Source organism: Uloborus diversus, chromosome 6, assembly GCF_026930045.1.
Source record: "Uloborus diversus isolate 005 chromosome 6, Udiv.v.3.1, whole genome shotgun sequence".
Taxonomy (NCBI): Eukaryota; Metazoa; Arthropoda; class Arachnida; order Araneae; family Uloboridae; genus Uloborus; species Uloborus diversus.
In genome coordinates this window covers 3147859-3171526 of record NC_072736.1, presented here as the reverse complement: position 1 = coordinate 3171526, position 23668 = coordinate 3147859, and the positions used below count along the sequence as shown (strand labels likewise).

Here is a 23668-nt window from a genome sequence, read left to right as displayed (position 1 = left end):
TTAGCAGTTGCTAAGGATATTTCTTGTACATAGCTGTAAATAAATCTCCCTGTGCTTTTCTCAAGAACTCTGTCGTCATTTAAAGTATTTCTTGATGCTTTGAGTTTCAGAGGTATTTTTTTCTTGACTGGAATATGCCTATATAATTATATTACTACATAGTTAAAATATTACTAGGTAAGTACCACACCCCCCACTATATTTTTATGATGCATTAATACATCATTAATGAAAAAAGGTACAGATGTCATATACCCCCCCCCCATTTGGCGACATCCGAATTTTTGCACAATATTGAAATATTTTTCTCGCCAATGAGGCAATACTTTTTTAAGCATGGCATCCCTGGGGAAACTAACCTGTGTTTCGCAACCCAAAGGTAATCTTAGATCTGTTCAAACTTGTTTACTTGGGTTGTTTACTCGGTTTCACGCAGGAGAGATACGTGTTGTTTCGTGCAATATACTTTACAGGAAAGCTTATTTTGTGTTAGTTTAAATTCAGTAGCTGTGTTTTGAAGTGAAAACATTAGAAAATGCCAGTTTCTTCAAACTTAAACGTTAATTAAAAGTTAACTCCAACGTGGTGTGTATCTGTAACGTGCCATTGTCATATGATGTATTGTTTTAGATTGAGTGTGAGGATTTATGCCATAAAAAGGTAAGTTCTTTATTTTAGAATTAAAAAAAAACTCACTTCCGAAAATCTTTGTTTTTACAAATCCTTGAGGGGTTCTTGTAGTTTTTAACTTTATTTTTACTGTATGTAAATTAATTTTACAAAAATAGTACGGTATTTTGTTTTAAAAGTTAATTCTTATCGATGCCACGAATTATTTAGACATTTTATTAACGGTCCTCCTTTAGGTACTGAATTTCTGAAAATAAGTTGACTCCAGCATTTTATAAAAATATAAAGGTATTATTTTATGTAAAATATAATAGGTATTTTGAAAGCATGTCTGGATAGCAAATAAATGTATGGTATTTTAATATTGTTTATGTTTAGGATGTTCTGTTGAGACATTTTTACTTTTCATACATCGAAATTTGAGTAACTAAGCGCTTTTTTGGCTGAAATAGTTATTGATTTTGGGGATGTTTTCCGCTTTAAACATTGCAATTTGAATCGCTTTGCTCTTTTTTAGCAGAGTATGAGAAAAGTTTTTGTTCAATGAAATGCATGTTGGAAAATAGCTTTTATTTCTATTGGTACATATTTCATTGGTGAGCTGTTATAGTAATTTGTCAATTTAAGCATTTTAAACACTTTCTAGTAATTGTTCTTTGTGTACAAAAACTTTCTAGTTTCTGGTATTTTTGAAGCGTATATTCGTAATGTTTTTTGTTGTTGTTTTATGTTGTTTTTATATATATTGTGTTCTGAAGTGCTTTGATCATGTTTTTTTATCTGATTTTTTCCTGTTGGCGCTAAAAAAGCATTGCTAAGAACGGTGTATGACATATGTCGTCATACATCGTTTTCTTGGAGACGCTTTCTTGGCGCGCCAACAGGAAAAAGTCGCCAAAGGTGGGGTATATCACATCAGTTCTGTAAAAAAATAATAAAATATTTTTTTATTTTATATTCATAAAATTATTAGTAATGGAACAACTTTAATTCATATTAGTGCTAATGAAATAGTAAACGTTGGTCAGATAAAAAGAAAATCTCTTATGACTGTGCATCACCTAATGCATATTTTGTATTTCTGAATCATACAACTGTGTAAGCGTAGCTGACAGAAGAAAAATGAATACAACAGCTAATGCTAAATTAACTCCATTAAAATTGATAAAGATGTAAAATGAAATATTAGATATGAATAATAAAAGAAACTCTAATTTTAAATCTACACATTGTAATAATAATATAAGAAAATAAAGAGTGATTTAAGAAAGCATTTACTATTTTGAAGACTTACGTTTTTTGCCAATTGAAAATATTGGATGTTTTCTAACTCTGGTAAGCACATCACAGTAGGTAAGAAAGGTTCGCTATTATTTAAGCTGAGTCGTTTGGCAGGAAACAGGTAGCAAAAGTTGCATCAAAAACTGAATCATTCCAAGTCAAGTGACCTCGTCATCTCCAATTTAAACTAAATTCTATCAAGATGCAGACATGCCTTTGTAACTCACCCACATAGTTTCCATAGAGACAGACATATGAGGCCCCTAGTTTCAAAACCGGATACTTGTAGAAAATCAAATTTTACAGGAGACGTAAAAGTCCAGTTTTGAAACTGAGGCAGACCTTCCCGCCCCATTTCAAGGGGGAAAGAAGCGGTTTTTAAACCTAATATTGAGCAGGCAAATAGGCCTTATGATTCTCTACAAGATTAACAAAAAAAAAAACCGAATTTTTTGCAAGTATCCAGTTTTGAAACTAGGGGCCTCATGTATCCCCTGCATATACACCGCACTCTCAAACATTTTGTAGACATTTAGCATATACTCTCAAGCTTCAAAAATGTTCATATTATTTATATGATCGCATACACATGTGCGTACTGGATTACTGGGAGTATACCCTCAGAAAAATTGATGGGAACATCACTACTCACCCATTCAAATTTTCAGCTTCCAAGATCCAATTCAAATACAAATGTGACGACCAGCAACAGGCTCTGGGCCCAGCTAGGCTGGTCCTAGTCAATTAATTAGACCCCAATGAAGATCAATGGCCCTCTTAAAGCTATCCACCCCCTTGCTCATTACCGTCTCTTCCAGTAAGCTATTCCAAGTGCCCACGACCCTGCTAAAGTAGTAGTTTTTCCTGATTTCCAAGTTAGCCTGAGATTTAAATAGCTTAAAACAATGACCCCCTTGTCCTGCTTTCCCCACAAAAATTTAATCCATTTACATCTTTCATTTTGATAAATTTAAATAACTGAATCATGTCCCCTCTGACTCTCCTTTGCTCCAGGCTATACATGTTAAGCCTATTAAGTCTGGTATCATAATCTAAATCTGAGAGTCCCCTTACTAATTTAGTTACCCTTCTTTGAACCCTTTCCAATACAAAAATATCTTTCTTCAGATAAGGTGACCAAAACTGAACAGCGTACTCCAAATGAGGTCTTACTAAACTCCTATATAAAGGCAGAAGAACTTTCTTAGATTTGTTTGAAATAGATCTATTGATAAACCCAAGCATTCTGTTGGCTTTGTTACTAGCAATACTGCACTGTTGACTAAACTTGAAGTCCTGATTTATTGTATTTGTATTTGTATATCTTCTGAGATTTCGACCACATGTATAACGATGCTGCTACCTTGTCTTTGCACCCTTTACACTATAAAACGGGTTTTATCGTCAGACTTGAAGTCCTGTATTTGTATTTGTATATCTTCTGAGATTTCGACCACATGTATAACGATGCTGCTACCTTGTCTTTGCACCCTTTACACTATAAAACGGATTTTATCGTCAGACTTGAACCAGGTATCATCACTGGTGCTACCATAAGCTGTTTCCAACTCTTTTAACAATGCACTTTTTTGTGGTTTTACCATTAACCCTTGGTTATTGAACAATGAACAGTTTTCTTATAGCTCATAACGAAAGAGCTCTTGCATGTCATATGAAGCATGTCATATGAAGCCTGAGTTATTTGTATCATTCGGTGAGATGACATGTTCGATATCTTTTTAGTAACTTTCCTTGTAGCACCTATACTTTGCGCTTTGGTGCAACGAAATAGTGGCAACATAGCTTTATGGATGGAGCTTGATATTCTTACTGTTTTGTCCTCGTATCGTGTTTTCCGCAATATACAATACATCTCTTCGCCGGTCTTAAATAATTTTAATATTTTTTTCCTTTGTATCTTGGGAAACCAGTGCTTTTGTAATTCCTAAGCATCTAGGACCAATAAAAAAAAAAGGGGCTACAAAATGGCAGATCAGCTCTGTGAAACAAATTGTCACATTTAGTACGGTTCCCTCCATTGGAACCCACTTTTTTTTCCTTTTTGAGGTATTCTAGATCTTGTGTCCTAGAAGCTAAAAATTTGCACTGGTTAGTTGTTGAAGATGATTAATGTTTGAAAAGTATCATCTGTCATAGAGAAATTACAACTAGCTATAAATTCAAAAAAAAAAAAGAATGCACACATGCGCAAAAGATTTATCCAAAAATAACAAGCAAGAGACCGAATCATTTAAAAATGAAAGACTTGGAGGCAATTAGAAGAGGTGTATGGCACATTATTAACAGTATTGCATGAATTCAGAAACGGGATTTTCAACTGCAAAAAATCTGTGTACTAAAATGAATTCCATGCTTGGAGACAATTCAATAAATCCATTATGGTTCCTACTATTATTGATATTTATTCTTTGATTTTATATTTGTTCATAATACGTTTTTGCACAAAATTATGACATATGGTAATAAAGAAATATGTTTCTGATCGTTTTTTGAGAAATTTCTAACGCTGGTATTGCATATTTGATCTGGTATTACAATTCTTATTTGCAACTGATGTGTAACCTTATCCGACTGTGTTAAAAATAAGCAGTTGTTACTCGCATTTTGCAGCCAAACTTTTGATTTCTTGTCTAGATTTCCAACCCAAAGTGCCAAATTTAACACCTCAGTTTTTAGATCATATTAAAGCTTTTCTTTTGAAACTAGGGATTGCAATACCGGACCAAAAATGATGTACCGGTACTTGGTATTTTTTAAATTGTAAAACGTGATACTAGAAATCTCTCAAAAAATGATTGAAAACATTGTTTTGTTGCCATTTTTCATAATTTTGTACAAAAATTGCGTCATTTATGAGAACCTATTAAGAATAAATATAAAATGAAGAAACAAATGTCTTAATAAAAACATCAATAATAGTAGAGAAACATCTATTGAATTAAAGAATAAATACCTTTGTGCTGAAAAATTAAAATGTAAGTAATCCAACGTTATTAAGCAATCATTTGCAAGTTTTGTGCTTAATAACGTTGGATTACTTACATTTTAATCTATTGAATTGTCTCTAAGCCTGGAGCTAATTTTACTCGGTGATACTGTTAACAATGCACGATGCACCTCCCGCAATTGCTTCAAAATTCTTCATCTTCAAATAATTTGGTCTCTTGTGTGTTATTTTTGAATTAATGCTTTTGTGTGTGTCTGCATATGTGTCTTTTTTATTGTGTGTATTATTATTGTTATTTTTTGAATTTATAACTAGTAGGGTTTCTAATCCCGAAGTTTGAATCACCTCCCTTGTATATCTGGAAAAAGACTAATAAAATCTTCGTATTTCTAATGATGAATGATGGAATTACCATTTAAGAACATACGTTATTTACAGTATATTCCAGTAAGAATAGAAGCATAAAGTAAAATTTTATGTAGCTCTATGAAAAGTCAAAATGGCGAAGAAGTTTTGTACAATAGAGTGAAACATGAGCATTTGATCCAAAACCCCGGTGGGCCGGGCTCTTTCAAAAAAAAATAATAATTTGAATTTTGACATCTTGAATTCAAATTATGTTTTTTGCAATCATGAGTATGTGTATGTAGGCATGTGTGTGGGGGGGGGGGTTTGTGTGTAGGCGGTATGTGTTTGTGTCTGTGTGCTGTCATAAGTGTGTAGGTAGTTGTGTGTATGAATGTGTGTGTGGTGGTATGTGTATGTAGGCATATGTGTTTGTGTCTGTGTGCAGGCATGAATGTGTGGGTAGTTGTGTGTATGCGTTTGTGTGTGTGCAGGACATGGATGCAACCTGGAGACTGTTTTCGCTAGAGGAGCAGCATCGTGAGGAGCCGGTCGATGGTGATAAGGGTGGCGGGGGGAAAATAAAATGATAGGACGCCAAAAACAGTCAAATGAAAGCAATAAGCAATCGTGATTGCTTAAAAAACCCTGAATTTTGGTGATGCAGTCTGACTCAATGAGTGGCGTGTGTTTGTTATTGCACAATTTATTTTCCAAAATAAATGTACAAAGCTTATCAAAATCACTAGGCGGTCTTGGCTCGAATGGCCGCCCTCTTTCCGGTGACTGCCTGGAAGCCGGATTTGATGCTGGCCACGGAACACCTGGACCCGCAGGTCTCGCACTGCAGGAAGAAGAGGCGGGTGTCTTTCTGCAGGATGGTGTCTGGGGAGCGACACGTGTGACACGTCACGTACTCTTCTGCAAGTGGGGAAAAACATTAGTTAGGATAATAAATATTGTTGTATAATATATTCAGACATAATTGGTCTTGCCATTTAAACAACCCTCTCTTGTCATCATAAATATATACGTATCAATTTTCTCATTGTTTGTCTTACTGTCCGGTAGATGGCGCCATGAGTGGGCATCAACTCTGTTTTTCTGTGGGATATAAGAAGTAAGATCACAGAGGGTTTGTGTGGTATTTGGTGTGTGGCTGTCTTTTAGCATGGTGCCCTTTTCCCTCATGTCCGAATAGTGTGTGTTATTTAGAATATTCACCTTACAGGTATGAAGTTAAATGTTCATCCATCCTGTTTTGCAACGTATATTGTAATTTTTTTAACTTACCAACTATTTTAGACTTTTAAATAAAAGCTTTTTAAAGCAGAAGTATCCTTCCTTGTAATGTGTAATATTCACTCTGCTTAGTGTTAGACAGTATTAGAATATGTCAGATATCTTTGCTAATGGCGTTTGATATTCTGTACATAACAAATATCTCAACTATTGATGGGCGGAAGATATTGTACTTAAATTAGTAATATTTGCATTTTAATTCTTTCCCCTTTAAATGTTTCTCTGATGTTTAGCATCCCACATGAAAACACTACAGAAAGCTAAAATTTTGATGCCTCTGTACACAGGGGTGCCCACAGGGAGGGATTATGGCGCAAGTTGCGCCATTTAAAATTTTGGGGGGATTTCTCATTTTTTTTATTTATTTATTAAAAGTTATTTATTGATTTATTTTTTATTTAAATTATTTGTTTTATTTTATTTTATCTTATTCTGTTTATATTTTATTTCATTTATTTATTTAGTTTGTGTGTGTGTGTCATTGGCGTAGCTCAGAATTTTCTAATAAAATAATGATACTTAAAAATAAAAAAATAAGTAAATAAAATAAAAAAATAATAGTTTAAAAAACTAAAAATACACGCTTTCGTAGCAAAATGAACTAAAAAGTGAAAAATAATCTTTGGATGATAGCAGTTGACTAATCACTTAATTTTAATGTAATACAAAAAAGCGTGGGGTGCTGTCTATTTACATTTTTGCTTGGACAACAAATGGAAGAAATTCAAGACAACTGATGAGAAGCCCTCCACGCTTTTTTATATTACATTAAAATTAAGTGATTGGTCAACTACTATCATCCAAAGATTATTTTTCACTTTTTAGTTCCTTTTGCTACGAACGCGTGTATTTTTAGTGTCTGATCAGCAATGAATTTCCAATTGAAGGCTCACCTAAATTTTGGCATGAAATTAGTTAAAAACAGTTATATTTCATGTTCTAATTACCTTGGAACAAATTTTGTCTGATGCAGAAAAATTAAAGGTTTTTGTAGATATTTTTAAATAATTTTTACGAGCATTTTTTAATGTATTTTTAAATTTGTTTCCTTTTTTACATTGTTGGATTTATGCCAAAATATTGATTAAAATTGGAGGAAACTAACAATTAAAAGAGTTAATTACTTAATTTGATTATAGAATATTGCATTGTCATCGGGTCTGTGGTCGCATGCCAAATTTCAAAAGAATCGGATCGCAGGAACGGCGAAATTTGAGCTGCAAGATTCCGTTACAAGATACATACATACATACAGGTGAAGCTAATAAAAGTGTGTTTAAAAGGGAAAGAGGGTTGAGATTTTTTTTTTGGGGGGGGGGGGGGATTTGCGCCCATGAATTTGTGGGGGGGGATGGGCACCCCTGTCTGTACATCAAGTATTCTCTACTACTTTTCGCACAAAAACTAAATTTATATACAGGACAGAATTGTATCAATTATATCAATTAGTGGAATGATTACTAAATTTTATATTATGCATTTGAAGTGTGTACATTTGGTATCAATGCATGTAACAAACTAGGGAAAAAAAGTATTACAAAATTTCACTATTTAGTTTTAAAAAATGCAAATTACTGTTACAAAAATGAATTCAACAGTTATGCTATAAAAATCACATCCTAAATCTCAAATTAATGGTTGAATGATGATTTGACTAATTTGGTTCATTTTGGGTACTTTGAATGAGGAAACTATAGCAGTTATGAAGTAGAAAGACAATTTTCTTTCCTTAAGAGCAATTGTTGAATGCAAAAGTTAAGTAGAAAATAAATTTAAAAGGTGGATTGCACACATTTTTAAGAAGTTGATATTTTATACTTTCTGAAAAAATATAGCTATCAAAAGTCTACTTTTTTCATCTTTTACAGCAAGAAAACCGAGCCCTCAAAATTTCCAGAATTTTTCAATAAACCATTACATGCTAGAAATTATTTTTGAGTTAACCCATTTGAAAAAAAAGGAAAAAAACGAGGGACTTTTTTAAACCATTCCCCTCTCTAGTTCAAATTTGAAGTAAAGATAGGGACGGATCAGTCAAAACCAAATCAAGAGGAGGAAATAGATAATGGTGGAAGTTAGGTTTAGGTACAGTAGAACCTCATTTATCCGGATCAAATTTATAGAGTTATTATGAAAACAATAACAGAATTATAAATGCGCCAAATATTCACTCTTTACTTTGAATATATGTATAACTTCTGCATGCGTCGCACAATAAATTGTAGTAATCTAACAAACAACAAGGTATCTCTGGAATGTCAGTCCTAAATGCAACTCTACTAAAAATGTTAAAGGATTTGCAAGTGACAATCCTTTGTAATTTTGTTACAAAGCATCATTTTTTGCTGTTATAAAAGATTTTGCGTATTTACGAATGAGTTTTCTCACAGCCCATATTACTCGGATTATCCGGATTGCCTTGTACTTCAGTCAGTCTAGAGAAATGAGGTTTTACTTTTTGTCCTTCCCAAACCTAAGAGATTTCTTACATTTTTGAATAACAAAAGAAAGCATATTTAAAATAATTGTAGTCATTTAATTCCAAAGATTGAATCAAGAATAACTTACTAATATATCTCCTAAGGACATTTTCTATTTGTTTCTGTTGAAATCTACCTTTAATGATTAACTGATTATTTGCATCTACGGAGCCACTAAAATATTTAAAAAAAGTTATTCACAACATATTATAAGAACAAACACATGAATAATGTTCTTTCAGTTTTTTTTATCTAATGTATTTGTGATTATTAACTAATGTTGAAACGAGTAAAATACATTACATTTTCAAGTAATTTATAGTATATCTCAAAACAGTAAAATTTCATGAAAGGCTTTGTTTCTAAGACACTATTTCTACATCTTCAGCTACTAAAGAAATATATAATTTTTTCATCTTATCATTACTTAAAACAAAAAGAAATTTTGAAAGGCAAATATCCAACTTTTCATACTAAGTAAAATTCTCATTGATAGTTCCAGGGTTCATACTCAATTTGGATAAAAAAACAAATTCTATGACTTCATAAAAACTTTCATGACCTTGTTATACAAAGAGAATAGTACTGTTTAATGTCAAACTTGCCCATTTTTGGAAATGGACAGTAGCAAAACTTTTACGCTAATGCCCCTACCTCATCGAAACACTTACTTGCGACTGAAAAAATACCCATGAACACTGCAAAAACGTATAAACTATTCTTATTTAACCTTAATCTCTTTATAGTAAATAAAAGTAAAGTTTCAAAGGAATTCTGGAAGAAAGTCTGTGGCGGACCTGCGTTCAGGAGACCCCATATTTCTCGTAAATTGCCTACTATTGCCCATTAAAGGGGTGAAAAATTACTTGCACATATTAATATTATATATCGATGGAAAGGGTAGAATTTTCCGTGTTCTACACAATTTGTTTCAAAGCTCTAATTTAAATATGGCGGGAGTGTTTTGCGCTTTCAGCTCAAACTTTTTTTAGGCTTAGCTAAAATTTAGGCACTACTTTCTTCCTTAAATGTATCAGTAAAAAGAGAAGGAATTGTCCCACAGTTTTCTTTTAGACACCAATAGAAAGAACGGCTTTTTTTACTCTAGATTTAACTTGACCTATGGTCGAAAAATAAGCTTCTATCTCGAAAGGAAAACAAGTTACAAGCCGCTAAATATCATTTTCTAATAATCTCATCTCCATTAAAATTATTGATGTTTTATTTGGCATTGCCATACTTACGTCTTTTCAATTCGCTTTTTTCTTTCTTATTCATAAACTTTAAGGGTTTCGATTTTAACGGAAATTCTTAGGCTCAACTCAATTCAAGCCCCGAGCTGAAGAGCAAAATATATTACTAGAGACCACGAATATGAAAGTGACTTTTCAAACGCACAAAACTGCAGTTTTCCAATGCTCAGGAGCCCCTTAGCCTTAATGGCTCTGCAAGTTGGTACAAGTTATTTTGAAAACCAGGGAAGGGGTGTTCTTTGTTACAAAGGGAGCTCATAATGCATTTTCAATCTGTTTCTTTATAACTGATGATTTAAATTTTTGCGAATCAAATAAGATTGCGAAGCAATCTTCAGGAGTAGGTGAGCAGCAGAGAGCAGAGCCCCCTAGTCATATAAATTGTACTAAAGTAAAAATAGAGGGCATGCAATATAACGATTTTTAAATGTCTAATAACTATTTAATAAATAGAGCAGAAAAGTAATAAATGGGAGAAAGGTTGAATAAGTAATGACTAAGTTTCTGATAGTAAATTTATTCCATAAAAAATTATTTTTTGCTGTCAACAGTGCATCTAATCATCCATGTAATTTGACAGTACTTTCGTTCATTAAAGTAAAGGCATTGTTTTTCAGTACATTCTAGATCAGTCTAAACCAGATATTTTAGCAGGCCACATGGACCAGTTTTGCAAGCTGTATGTTTGGCACTGTTTTAGACTGTTAGAATTCTTTATTTTCTAAAGCCTTCAGAGATAAAGATAAACTCTGATGAATTTAATATTGTTAAGGAGTGGTTGAACAATCTCGGAGGCAATTAAATTACACATTTTGAGTGAGCTTGGTAAAATCAAGAACACGCAAATCTACTGCTATAGAATATAAAATATGAAAGAGCTGGAAATATTGGTGAATTAAAAATTAGCGATGTCCTAGCAGTAAAATCAAATTACAAAAAAAGGAGGACAGCTGTTACAGAAGTGGATGCAATAGGATCCAAAACTCAGATTTGATTTTGGGATCATTCAATTTTTGACAATTAATAGCTTTTACATGCAGGAATTTTTAATGCTCTAGCAGCCAATGTTACTTTCTTACTGACCAAGTCATTTTTTCATGACTTTAAATAAATTTCCATGACTTTTGATGAAAATGTTAATTTTCATCACTTTTCCAGGTCTGAAAAATTTGTTTATTTTTCCCCCATGACTTTCCAGGATTTTAAAGACCTAGACAAACCCTGCAGTTCTTACCTTCCTGGGATTGAACTATATATTTAGATTTGTAAAATAAAATAATTAATTTTTATATTTTGCATTTATAACACTTTAGATTTTTCTTCGAACTTCTATTTTTCAAGTTTGATTGACGCTTTTATTCTTCACATGCAATGAGACAATTTAAAAAGACTTACAAAATTAAAATTTTAAATTTAAGACTTCTCACAAGTCTTGTTTATTTTAAGAATAAATTTGACTTCTTTTGTAAAAAGTGAAGACAGAGAACCCTCATGTAATTAATATTTTTATAATTAAAAAAAATCAATACATCTCTCCAAATACATTATCTCATAGTAGTGATATTTATTTATTAATATAGTTATTGAATAGTAGTAGAAAAATGAAAAATGTTTTAAAAAAAAAAAACCTTAAAATTGCAGTTGAAACTTGAGAAAAATATATATTGTAACAAAAAAGGAATAATTAAACATTTTCCCTTTGAAGTTTAACCCTCTGATGGTCCTGGATCATGAGTACAATGTGTGAAATTCTTTCCCATGAAAATTTTTTTTAACAGTAACTTGCCATTTAAATCAAGTGCCCTTCTATCAATGCCTAGCTACCGCCCTGCATCTCAGACAGCTTGACTACGAAGATTTAGCATTGGAAAAACTAGTGTAAAATGCTTTTGAAACATGCTCACTGAGGCATGATAAGACCTTCAAAATCATCAACGAGTTAAAGTCAATGGGAATATTTTTTATTCAGTTAACATTACAACATTCTACTCACTGAATATCTGCTTCACATGAATTCAAATTTGAAATGCTACAAATTGGAACATTTGCTCAAGAAAGTACGAGGGTTATTTTTTTTCAACTTCCGATCGTGCCGCTAGACAGCAGGGCGAGCGGCATCGGCCAGCAATGCGCGGCAGTTGACTGCTCACCTCTCCCACTAAAACCTCACTCGTTTTCAGGCGTCCGACGCCATTACCAGTTTATCTAGCGACACTTAAACATGGCTAACATGATGGAATCTCCCGCCAAGTCACTTCTTGCAAGCTGAAGGGTTATCCGCAGTAGAAATTCACCGCAGAATGAAACGAGTATACGATGAAAGCTTTATGAGTGACAGTGCAGTGCGTGATTGGTGTAGAAAATTTAAAGATGGACGAGGCAACATTCATGATGAAGGGGGCCAAGGACGAAAGTCGGTCGCAAACGAAGACTTCGTTGATCGAGTTGACCAAACTGTAAGAAGCAATCGGAGGTTTACGAATACGGACCTATCCGATCAGTTTCTTGAGATTTCAAGGTCAGCCCTATACACTATCGTATCTGGCAAGTTAGGCTACAAAAAAGCCGTGAAAACCCATCTCAAATCACTGGCGGCAACTTCTATGAAGATGGTATTAAGAAGCTTTTACCCGGGTATGAAAAATGCCTCAATTTAAATGGCGATTATGTTGAAAAGTAACTAATAATGTACCTAACTTTTGATAATAAATTTATTTAATTACTCTCACTAGTTTTATTTTTATACCACTTCGGAAGTTGATAAAAAAACAGCCCTCGTACACAAAAAATATTACTTGCTAAACTATGCAAAACTGTACTCACCTTGTTCCTAATTCAGCTAAAAGAAAAGCTTGTAAATGCCTAGGCTGCCTATGGACCCTATCAGTTAATATAAAGAAAAGTATTAATAACAAATGAAAAAAGTAAATTGTAGAATCAAACCAAAAATATCATTAAGCACTTGAGACTTGTTAAGAGAATGTATGTTTGCATGTGCCAACAATTTAACAAGTAACTGTGAAATAGTAGATTATAGAATACAATATTACATTCACTGTCACAATGCTAAAAAGAAATCCCACTGATATAAAGTAGCTATTACATAATGACAACAGCTAACAACATGACTAGTTATGCTATTAAATTTGACAATTGGTACATCTTAATATATAAAAATCAATGTCCTGAAATAACACACATATATATATATATATATATATATATATATATATATATATATATATATATATATATATATATATATATCAACGCACAGCCAATAAAAGCCGCTGAAACCTCAGACTTGAAATTTGGCAGGCATGTCCACATGATTACGAAAGTATCCACTAAGAAAGGATTTTTAGAAATATAAATTAGTTCGGGAGAAATTAATTAAAACCTCTTAATTTCTGTGAAATTAAAACCTGTCATTGAAATTTAAATCCCTTATTTTCGGAGGCTTTCCTCCATTCAAATCATTATTCAGTACTTCATCTCAACTTTTGGTCGATAGCAAATTTTAAATTTGATAATGTTTTGTTTCTCACGTGATTCTTCGAAGCTTTTCTCAAATCAAATAATAATGTTCCTGTCTTTTGCTTTCATTTTTTAAAAACTGGAAACGAAGTTTTTAAGCTTTTGAATTTAGAAGAGTGCGGTTTCCTATAAAAGTTTGCTTTGCAATAACCGTTAATAAGTCACAAGGACAGACATTAAAAGTAGCAGGGATCAATTTAAGAAAAGACTTTTTTTCAACACGGTCAATTTTATGTAGCTTGCTCCAAAGTCAGTTAGTTCATCAAGCAGCTTAATAATTTTAGCACCAGAAAAAAAAAAAAAAAAAAACTAAAAATGTTGTATACAAAGACGTTTTTGCTTAAATATAGGTATAACAATAAAATGTGGATGGCCTGTGTAACCCAATAGTGTTAATGCCTGTGTAATGTGGATGGCCAAAGGTAATCAATACTTTAAAAGGATCATTAATAACAGTTAAAGATCGGTTAAGGACAAGGGCATATATATATATATATATAAGGAGTCCAGGGGCCCCTGGATCCTCCCAAAATTAGAAAAAAAGTATAGGTAATAAGTAATTATTCGAAACTAGGTGTACCAAGCACTGTTAACCCCTGCTAATTGCATTACCCGAGCAATGCCGGGAACGGGAATGCTAGTATTTATATGAAATTCTTCACATGCAATTGTTTTCTCAAAATAAATTTTCTCCTTAAAACTCTTGAAATTGACAATATGGGGTGGAGTAAAGTAGATAAGCTAATAGAGAATATTTATATATGCTAAATTATTTATTTCCAAAAAACCATGCATTTGGAAAAGCACCTTTTTTGTCAATCCTTTTGCCAACACAGAATGCAATTTTTCTTTAAAAGTAGCTTCCTTAATAAAATTAATCATTAGTTTTTCTTTAATAGTAAAAGCTAAGAAATAACTTTGAAGATTTTCTTGGGTCAAATTCAAGTCAACTCTAGTACAAGTTCTTCAATTAATAGGTCAAAAAGAAGACATTTTTTCCTCCTAAGCTTACTAATTCACTACTAGTGTTCACCCAGTGGTCGAAAATCGACCATATTCATAAATGAATATTTGAGAAAACGTGCTTGAATTTAACTATTTCCAACATTTTTATTTCTACACTTACCCATGTTTACTGCATATCTGATAATATACAATTTTTATATGTACATGCAATACTAAACAGTAACAATGTATCCCAATTTTGTTTTTTGTCTGTTAATCTCAAAATAAATGGATGAAAGGTTATATTTCGATAATGGGGTCGTTTCACCATTATTCCGAAATTTTAAAAGAATCTTTTTTTCTGAAAGAGCATGTTTAAAAACATGGGTTTTAACAATTTTTAAAATTATTTGAAAAGAAATTTTTTTTAACAATCATTTTAATTGGTGCACAGATTAAATTTCATTTTTTATGCTTCTGAACATGACATCAAAAGCAATGAAATACCATTCACTGATGCCATTAGTGCCAGGGTTAGAAAATATGATATTTTCTAACCCTGACATGGATCGGATATTTTGATATATATCCAATATTTTCATTTAGCACAAACTGAAGTCCTCAAAATAGTAAATGCATTCTCAAATCACTCTTTATTTCCATATGTTCTTATTACAATATGTAGACTTAAAATCAAGGTTTCTTTCATTACTTATATCTAATATTTCATTTAACATTTTTATAAATTTTAATGGAGTTAATTAAGCATTAGCTGTTTTATTCACTCTTCTTCTGTTAGCTACTTTTACACAGTTATATGATTCAGAAATAAAGAATATGGATTACTCAGCGCACATTCAAAAAACATTTTTGTTTTTCAGACCAGCATTTAATATTTAATTAGGCACTTTTAGTATGCATTAAAATTGTTACATTACTAATAATTTACTGAATCTTGACTAATAATAAAGCTGAAAGTCTCTCTGTCCGGAGGATGTCTGGATGTCTGTGACGCGCATAGCGCCTAGGCCGTTCGGCCGATTTTCATGAAATTTGGCACAAAGTTAGTATGTTGCATGGGGGGGTGCACCTCAAAGCGATTTTTCAAAAATTCGATGTGGTTCTTTTTCTATTCCAATTTTAAGAAAAAAAAAATATCATAAAATGGACGATTAAATTACGAAATTATCATAACGTGGAATCGTAACATGGGCACAAGTCAATTGGCGAGATACGAAATTATCATAACGTGGAACCGTAAGACGGGTACAAGCCAACTGGCGAGAAAATTCACCATACATTATTTGTAAATATACAGGCGAACCAAAAGACCTTTTGATTTTTCTATTACGGGCAAAGCCGTGCGGGTATCACTAGTATAAAATAAAAAAGGAAAATTATATTATTCTGTTATATTAATACATCAATATTATGTATTAATACATCAAACCAATATAGTACAGAATTTTTTGATTATTTTAATAATAAATGAACAATATTGCTATAATTAATATGATTTGTATATTGAAAATACAGTAGTTGAAATAATAAATATGAAAATATCATGATATTTTCAAAATAAATATCGGATATATATCGGCGAACCCTGATTAGTGCACATCACAAATTATCATAACCTGGAAACGCGATTGACAGCAAAGCGTAAACATTTTGTGCAGCAATGGAGTAGCCAAAGTGCATCACTTGTAACATCATGAAGACCATGCCTTATTTTCAAAATCGGACATTTGAAAAAATAAATAAAAAATAACTGTTGGGAAAATAAAAGCTTTTCTGGCTCCAAGTTATTATTATTATTATTATATTTTACTTATTCTATCAATTTTTGTTGGCAAAGCCATTTTTTTTGGTTCTTGGAGAGATTCGTAAAGAGCTTGAATGTATTTTAAATTGTTTAAAACTTACCTGTAAATTCAAACCTATCCAAGAAAAATAGATTCCTGGTTTTAAAAGGTTTAAATACCCGGCGTGCGTAAACCCCGAGCGTATAGAAATCCCCAAGTGACTAAACACCCAACAAGTCAATCACGTATTTCGCCCATCGGCGGACGTGACGTCAGGCCTCAAAAGTTGAGGATCTGTCTGCTGGTAGCAGTCAAGAAAGTAAATTTAAGAAATAGCAACAGTTAAAAGGATTAACTGTGAGTTGCTTTCAGATGCAACAGATGTAAATTTTGACGACGTCATGTCATTGCTAGGGGGTAACTGAGATGGTTTAAATAGAATGTAAATCAATCAATCGTCCTCTTATGATTTGGTTCCGTTCTGCAGACGGTGTGTTTTGATTTGAGCATGTGTGCTCAGTCAATAGATTGATTTATCCACGCAGAGGACGTGGAGGTTTTGAGATATGTAGTAACAAGATTCGATAGCCTGCTAAAAGTGCAGGATGTTCTAAAACAGCGCCCTACAAGTAACGAAGAAGTTTTTTAAAAGAATATAAATTTGAAGAGTTGATGTTTTCTTTTAAGTATTAGGCTTAACAGGGCCGGAAGGTTCGTCTGGCATATGCCCGATTACGGAGCCGGTCGAACTGGATTGAATCCACTATATGGTGAGGCAACCTCTGCTAGTGGAAGGTTCCTGTTTTGCTTGAAGCTGGGCAAATAATTTCCTGTGCTGCCTCTTCTGTGGCATGGGTGTGCCTGGGATTGATTGACCATGGATTTTGGTCTGCCGTCCACGAGTGGACGTTTTCAACTCGTCTGGACATCCGACAGATGGATGTTGCCTTCATTGTTATGTGTGCCAAGTTTAAAGTATGGACTTCCGGTGGTACGAACTTTTTAAATATTTTTCTGCACAGCTACCATCGTAGCGGCATTGAGTAGGGTAAATTTTAAAAAAATATTAGGAACGTTTTAGAACTGATGATGTTTTTTTTTAAGTAACTGAATCTTGTGATATTTCTCTGTGATATTTGTTTGTCGGGGGGGGGGGGGGGTATTATTATATTTGAATTGTCAATAGAGGATGTGCTTTTTATAAATGTTTGATTGTTTATCCCGAACTTACCATTCCACATCCGTTGGGCTGCCTGAAGGCCAACAATTTCAGGGACTAAAAGTAGTACTTTTGACTGAAGGAAACAACCCCCATTGAAAAATTAGTGTGGTCCTCAAATTCTTCGCTTGAATAATTTTATTTTGGATATCATGTTGCTCTGTGCTAACCCTAGGCAAATAAATATTTCAGTACGCTTTGTTTACGTATGCAAAGGAAAAAAATTTTTTGCGCTGGCATTGGAAACAAAAAAATTGACGCCAATGGATAAAATACACCAATTATCCAATTTTCGAAATCTTCCCGTATGATGTCAAAACTCAGTTTATACGTAAAACTTCTGTGTGAACAATATTAGTTATAAAACATCTACTATTATTGAGTAAGTTGCTTCTTCGTCATTAAAAATATAAATTTTCAAGTAACAAATGAACAAACTCTACATACTTCTGGCAACATATAACTGTCTATTCGAAAACACTGGATGTCGTAATAATAGTACATTTAAAAAAAAAGTTGCCTTTAGATTTGCTTATGGATAAGGACGGTACAAAACTGATGTCACACTATCCAATATTTTCGAACCTCTCTCCCATTTGTCAAAGTTTCACACTTCACCATACCCCATCTTCCCTTTGCCACATGTCACACTGTTTTTCATAACGTTCCTATTAAAAAAAGGTTTGTTGTCAAATTCTCCACATTGTATGTCCCCCTTGTCATTTCTTTCCTCTCCCTTGTAACAAACTATTACTATTTCGTGAACCCCACCTTAAAGCGGAACTTCATTCGCGGACTGCCTGTTTTTTGGTTACCGTAAGCAAATAATTTCCCTACTCTTTGTTTACGTATGCAAAGAAAAAACATTTCTCGCGCTGCAATTGGTGCCAAACATTTTATGCCAATAGATGAAGAGCGCCAATTTCCCAATTATCGAAATCTTCCCGAATGAAATGATGCTGCAAAGTACATCAACGTAAATCATACGTAAAACTTCTGGATGAACAATATTTCTTTTAAAAAGTTTAATATTATTGTTACGTTGACCTCTGCCATTAGAAATAAAAAATTTCAAAGAGTAAAGTGAACGAATCCTACTTGCTACATTAAAAATTGTCCATTCAAAAACACTGGACATTGCAATAATAGTGCAATTTTATTTAAAATAATCGTATTTGTGATTTTTTTACGGTTTAGGGGATAACTGACAAATGCACTTTTCAAAATTTTTGATGCCTCTCTCCTTTGTCACAAAATTTCACACTTCACCATAACCCCTCTTCCCTTTGCCACATATCACACTGTTTTTCATTAAACGTTCTTATCAAAAAAAAGATTGATGTCCCATTCTCCCCATTGTATATCCGTCTTGACATTTATTTCCTTCCCCTTGTCACGAACGGTTACAATTTAATGAACCCCACCTTGAAGAGGGACTTCATTCGTAGTCAACTCCTTGCAAATAGACATTTCTCTACTCTTTTTTTACGAATCACTATATAGTATAAAATGAAGTCTCCAAAAAGGGTCTGTTTGTTTGAACTCGCAAAACTAGAGAACTACCCGGCCGATTTTGATGAAATTTTCACAGTTTGTTCCTTTAAGTCCTGAGAAGGTTTGCAGACCAGTTCGAAAACAATTCGATGAATAGTTCGTTTTTTATTCCAATTTAGGCCCAATTTTCACATAAATTCCCGAATATGGGGGTGAAAAATTGCTCGCAATTAGTAATATTATACATCGTTGGAAAGGGAAGAATTTTCCACGTTCTACGCAACCTGTTCCAACGCTCTAACTTAATTGCAGCGGGAGTTATTTACCTTTTTAGCTCGACTTTGTTTAGGCTTAGCTGAAATTTAGGCACTACTTTCTTCATTAAATTCATCAATAAAAAGTGAAGGAATTGTCCTACAGTTTTCTTTTTGACACCATTGAAAAGAGCTATTTTTTTTACTCCAGATCTAACTCGACCTATGGTCGGAAGTTTAACCCTCTATCTCCATTAGAAAAAAAGTTACAAGTGAATCAAATGAAATTCAAAAATCTGTTCTCTATTCAAGTTTTCAACCATTTTATTTTGCGTTTCCACGATAACGCTTTTTGAATCCATTATTTCCATCTTTCTCATTTTCAATTCTTAAACTTTTTTTATTTTGTGTTTCCATGGTTACGCTTTTTAAATCCATCTTTCTCATTTTATTTTAATTCTTAATAATATTTTAATATCTGTCATTATTGCTTGGAGGGGAAATTTTGCATGATGATTTTTTTTCTTTTATTTATGCTTGATTGTTGAATATACGTCACTTGACGCAATTTTTGTTTTCGAAATAGACCGGGCAAAGCCGGGCAACGCAGCTAGTGCAAAATAAATATATTTTTCGCATTGATGCTAAAACTTGGACACCAATGAATAAAGTTCGCCAATTTCACAATTATAGAAGTCTTCCTGAATGAAATGACACGACAAAACTTCTTTAATGTGAAAATTTTCTGTTCAAACAATATTCTTTGTAAAAGTAGGCATGACTTTGCCGTTTGAAATATAAAATTTTCAACAGTCAAATGAAGGAATTCTACTTGCGGTAATATATAATTAATTATCCATGCAAAAGCAATGGAGGTCGTAATAATAGGACAATTTTATCAAAAGTTTCACCTTGAGATCTGTTTGTGATGATAGCAAATGCAGGTATTATTAGGAGTTTTTTTTTTCAGAAGGTGATTTTATCGAAATTGAAAGTCCTCCCGCACTCCATAAAATGATTTAGAAAAATATTAAAATCGCAATAATATAATCAAAATAAAAATATTTTGAATGCTCAAAGTTACCCAAAAAGCCTCTATAATAAAAACAAATGCAAGATTTTTATTTCTTTACTCTCAAGCGAGAAATGGCAACACATAATATTATCCAGAAATTACTTCACGCTAACTATGTTGTGTGAAAAAGCAAATAAAAATAAATTTTCACTGACTTACATTTGCTTCTAGCTCCTATTCTAGTCATCTTAAGGGCTTTGTGTTTTTGAGCCGTAAAACAGGGGGTAGGAGGGACTTTTTTGAAGTATTTTTCACAAGCTTTCCAACCATACCAAACTCAAAAGCTCTAAAATGCATTTTTAGTGTAGAAAAAGCGGTTTAAAAAAGGAATTAAAACTTAATCTTTCACGCTTCCAAGAATGAATTTCAACAATGGAAAAGAGATAAAATTTAAATTTTTGAGTTTGCTAACTAAAAAACGCTTATAACTTTTTTTCTAGTGGAGTTAGGTTTATTGGACCTCTGGCGCCCTGACAAGTTCTTCGTCAGGAGTATTTGTTAAAGACCTTTCCAACTATATCAAATTCGAAAAAATTGGACCATCCGTTCGCGTAGAAAGGGCCATTTAGGACGAAAACGCGTTTTCAATTAATATCTCGGTTAATCAGCGTTCAATTTCAAAATTTTTTATTGATGACAATAAAACTCGGCAATAACTACTGAACAAAAAAAGAATGAAGGAAATCGGTACCAAAAAAAATCGGCTTGCCTATTAATATATAAAGATAACGATAGCAAATTTTACAGGGTTGCCACTCAAATCTGGAGAAAAAATTCCCTGTCTATGAATATGCAATGTTTTTTACAAGCAACAAGCAAACACTGCCAGTTCTATTCCAACATTAATATCCTAATAGGTTTCATCACAGAAAAAAGTAATAAACAAATAAAATAAGGAGAAGTAAACATGTATTCACTATAAAGATTAGTATGGTGGCTGAATCAGGATTCAGGAGCGCAAGTGGACCCAAGAAGAATTTTCTGAAGACAGTGTAAAATTTTCTGAAACTATGAAGAAGCTTGTGCCTCCCCCCCCCCTCAAATATGCAAACAAAAATCATTTTAAAAGTTTCTTTGAGCAGTCACAATTGTTTATTGTTCTCATTTGACCGCTTTTGATGTCCGTGTCTTTTTCAGCTTGGACCAGGGGTCTCTGCAGCACCATCGCCCACTGCAGGCGCGGCTCTAAGCACTGCCTCCTGGAATCCGTTTCTCCTGGTCGGTGGCATCCATGTCCTACACACACGCACGCTCATACACACACACACACTCATACACACGTAACCGCCCAGGAGGAGGGGCAGGCTTGGGGGAACAGAAGCCGTTTCTAGAAACAATAGCCCCTAATGAGCAGGGTCCTGTTGCAACTCGAGATTGTGAAAAACATAATTTGAATTCAAAATTTCAAAATTCAAGTTAATTTTTTTTTAAATATTTTTTCAGTTTTAGCATGTGTTGTAAGCCCAAAATTTTTGGACACAGCAACCCCAAATTTTTGGAATTTTGGATAACAAATACCTCTGCTGAATATCTGTACTTAAAAGTAAAAAAAAGATTTCCATTTTCATTCATTAGTCAGACTTCATACGATAAGAAATGATAAAATATTGATGTGAGTAATCGCATGCTCTCTAAATTAAAGTTTCTCCAAAGCCCTGTGTGAAGCGTGGAAGAGACATGCTTTCTCAGTTTAGTAGCCACAAATGGGCTTGCTTTATTTTTCTATCTTTAAGACAATCATAGAGATTGGAAATTTTTGGATGAAAACTAGAATTATGAATTTCCTGTCTTTTCAGGTTTCCCTGTGGCCTGGCAACCCTGAAGTCCCTTTTATGAAATATAAGTTGTATGAAAGGTTAAAAATAATGATGAATACAAAATTATTGATGTCCAAGAATAAAAATCACATAATTAGAATTGTTATTCACTATAAATAAGAACTGGGGAGTAGGATGCAATTCGATTTTAAATCCATGAATTTTATGCCTAATCCATAAGAGTTGGCAAGTGTGCCCCTGTCATAGGCTTGAGAATAAAAATAGCTACTTACATCTTGCAAATCTCCAGGAAATTCGCAAAGGAGGTCTTTTTGGTGCCTACACGTAGTACTTGGGGCGGTCTCATGATGAATCGCCTCTTCTCCCCGGCCACCATGTCCGGATTCTTCTCCCTCATGATGTTGAACACCCGAACCAGAAGCTGCAGATAATTTAATATTTCATTCCAAATACTATTAACACTACAAGGGCCAATCCAGGATTTTTATCTCGCTACCTATTTTTGTGAAAGTATTGCATCATTCTATTTTTGAGAAAGTTTTTTTTTTATCAGCATTGTTTTTGTGAAATTTTAGAGGCATCCTAATTTTTGTAAAAGAGAAGTAGAACAAGAGAAATTTTAGTTCGAAAAGTGTAAATGTCATCTAGTATTATTTTTAACAGATTTCGTTTTTGGGGAGGGGGGGGGGGGGAGCTAAAAACCTAAGAAGTATGAAAAATACCATCGTAATTTCAGCTTTATAGGCTATGTACTGTGTACAATATAGGAAATTATGAGAAAAACGGTTTCCCAAAACAGATGTTGAAAGATTGCGATAATATTGCATAAATACACTTAGGCAAGAAACAGCTAAAAATTAGTTAAAATACTACAAAAAGGTTTCTATTTAAGCGATTGTTCATATAAACCTGCTCAGAATTTTATTTTATGAGTAAATTTTGTTTTAAACAGAGAAACAAACTTTATGTTTTAAAATGCTAATTTTTGTGAAATTTTGATGTTTTTGTGAAGCTACTGATTTTATTACTTGATTTTTGTGAAAGTACCGATTTCAAAACAAGATTTTCGTGAAGGTACCGAAAAACGGTAGCAAAATCAGCCTGTATTGGGCCCTGCACTATATTACAAAAATCAATTTCAAAAGTTCCTCCATCAAATATTTACTGTTGCAGTACTAAATGCCATATTTTTTGCTATTTTCGACATTATTGCATATAAATGACAAATTTTAAAAATAAATGCGTATTGATGAGTCTCTAATTTGATTTTAGATTATTTTTAACTTTTAGAAAATTATTAAT

The 23668-nt window shown here is 33.0% G+C and overlaps 1 protein-coding gene across 1 annotated transcript in view; it reads right to left on the bottom strand.

The window, feature by feature from the left end:
* Positions 1–5914: 5914 nt before the first annotated feature.
* Positions 5915–23668, bottom strand: part of LOC129223821 (eukaryotic translation initiation factor 2 subunit 2-like) — a 40864-nt gene continuing 23110 nt past the window's right edge. The window contains exons 6-9 of the mRNA XM_054858180.1: positions 22639–22787; positions 13083–13139; positions 9095–9180; positions 5915–6145 (exon numbers count right to left, since the gene is read on the bottom strand). Of these exons, the coding sequence (XP_054714155.1) occupies positions 5970–6145; positions 9095–9180; positions 13083–13139; positions 22639–22787 (468 nt within the window). The 3' untranslated portion in view covers positions 5915–5969. The remainder of the gene's footprint in view (positions 6146–9094; positions 9181–13082; positions 13140–22638; positions 22788–23668) is intronic.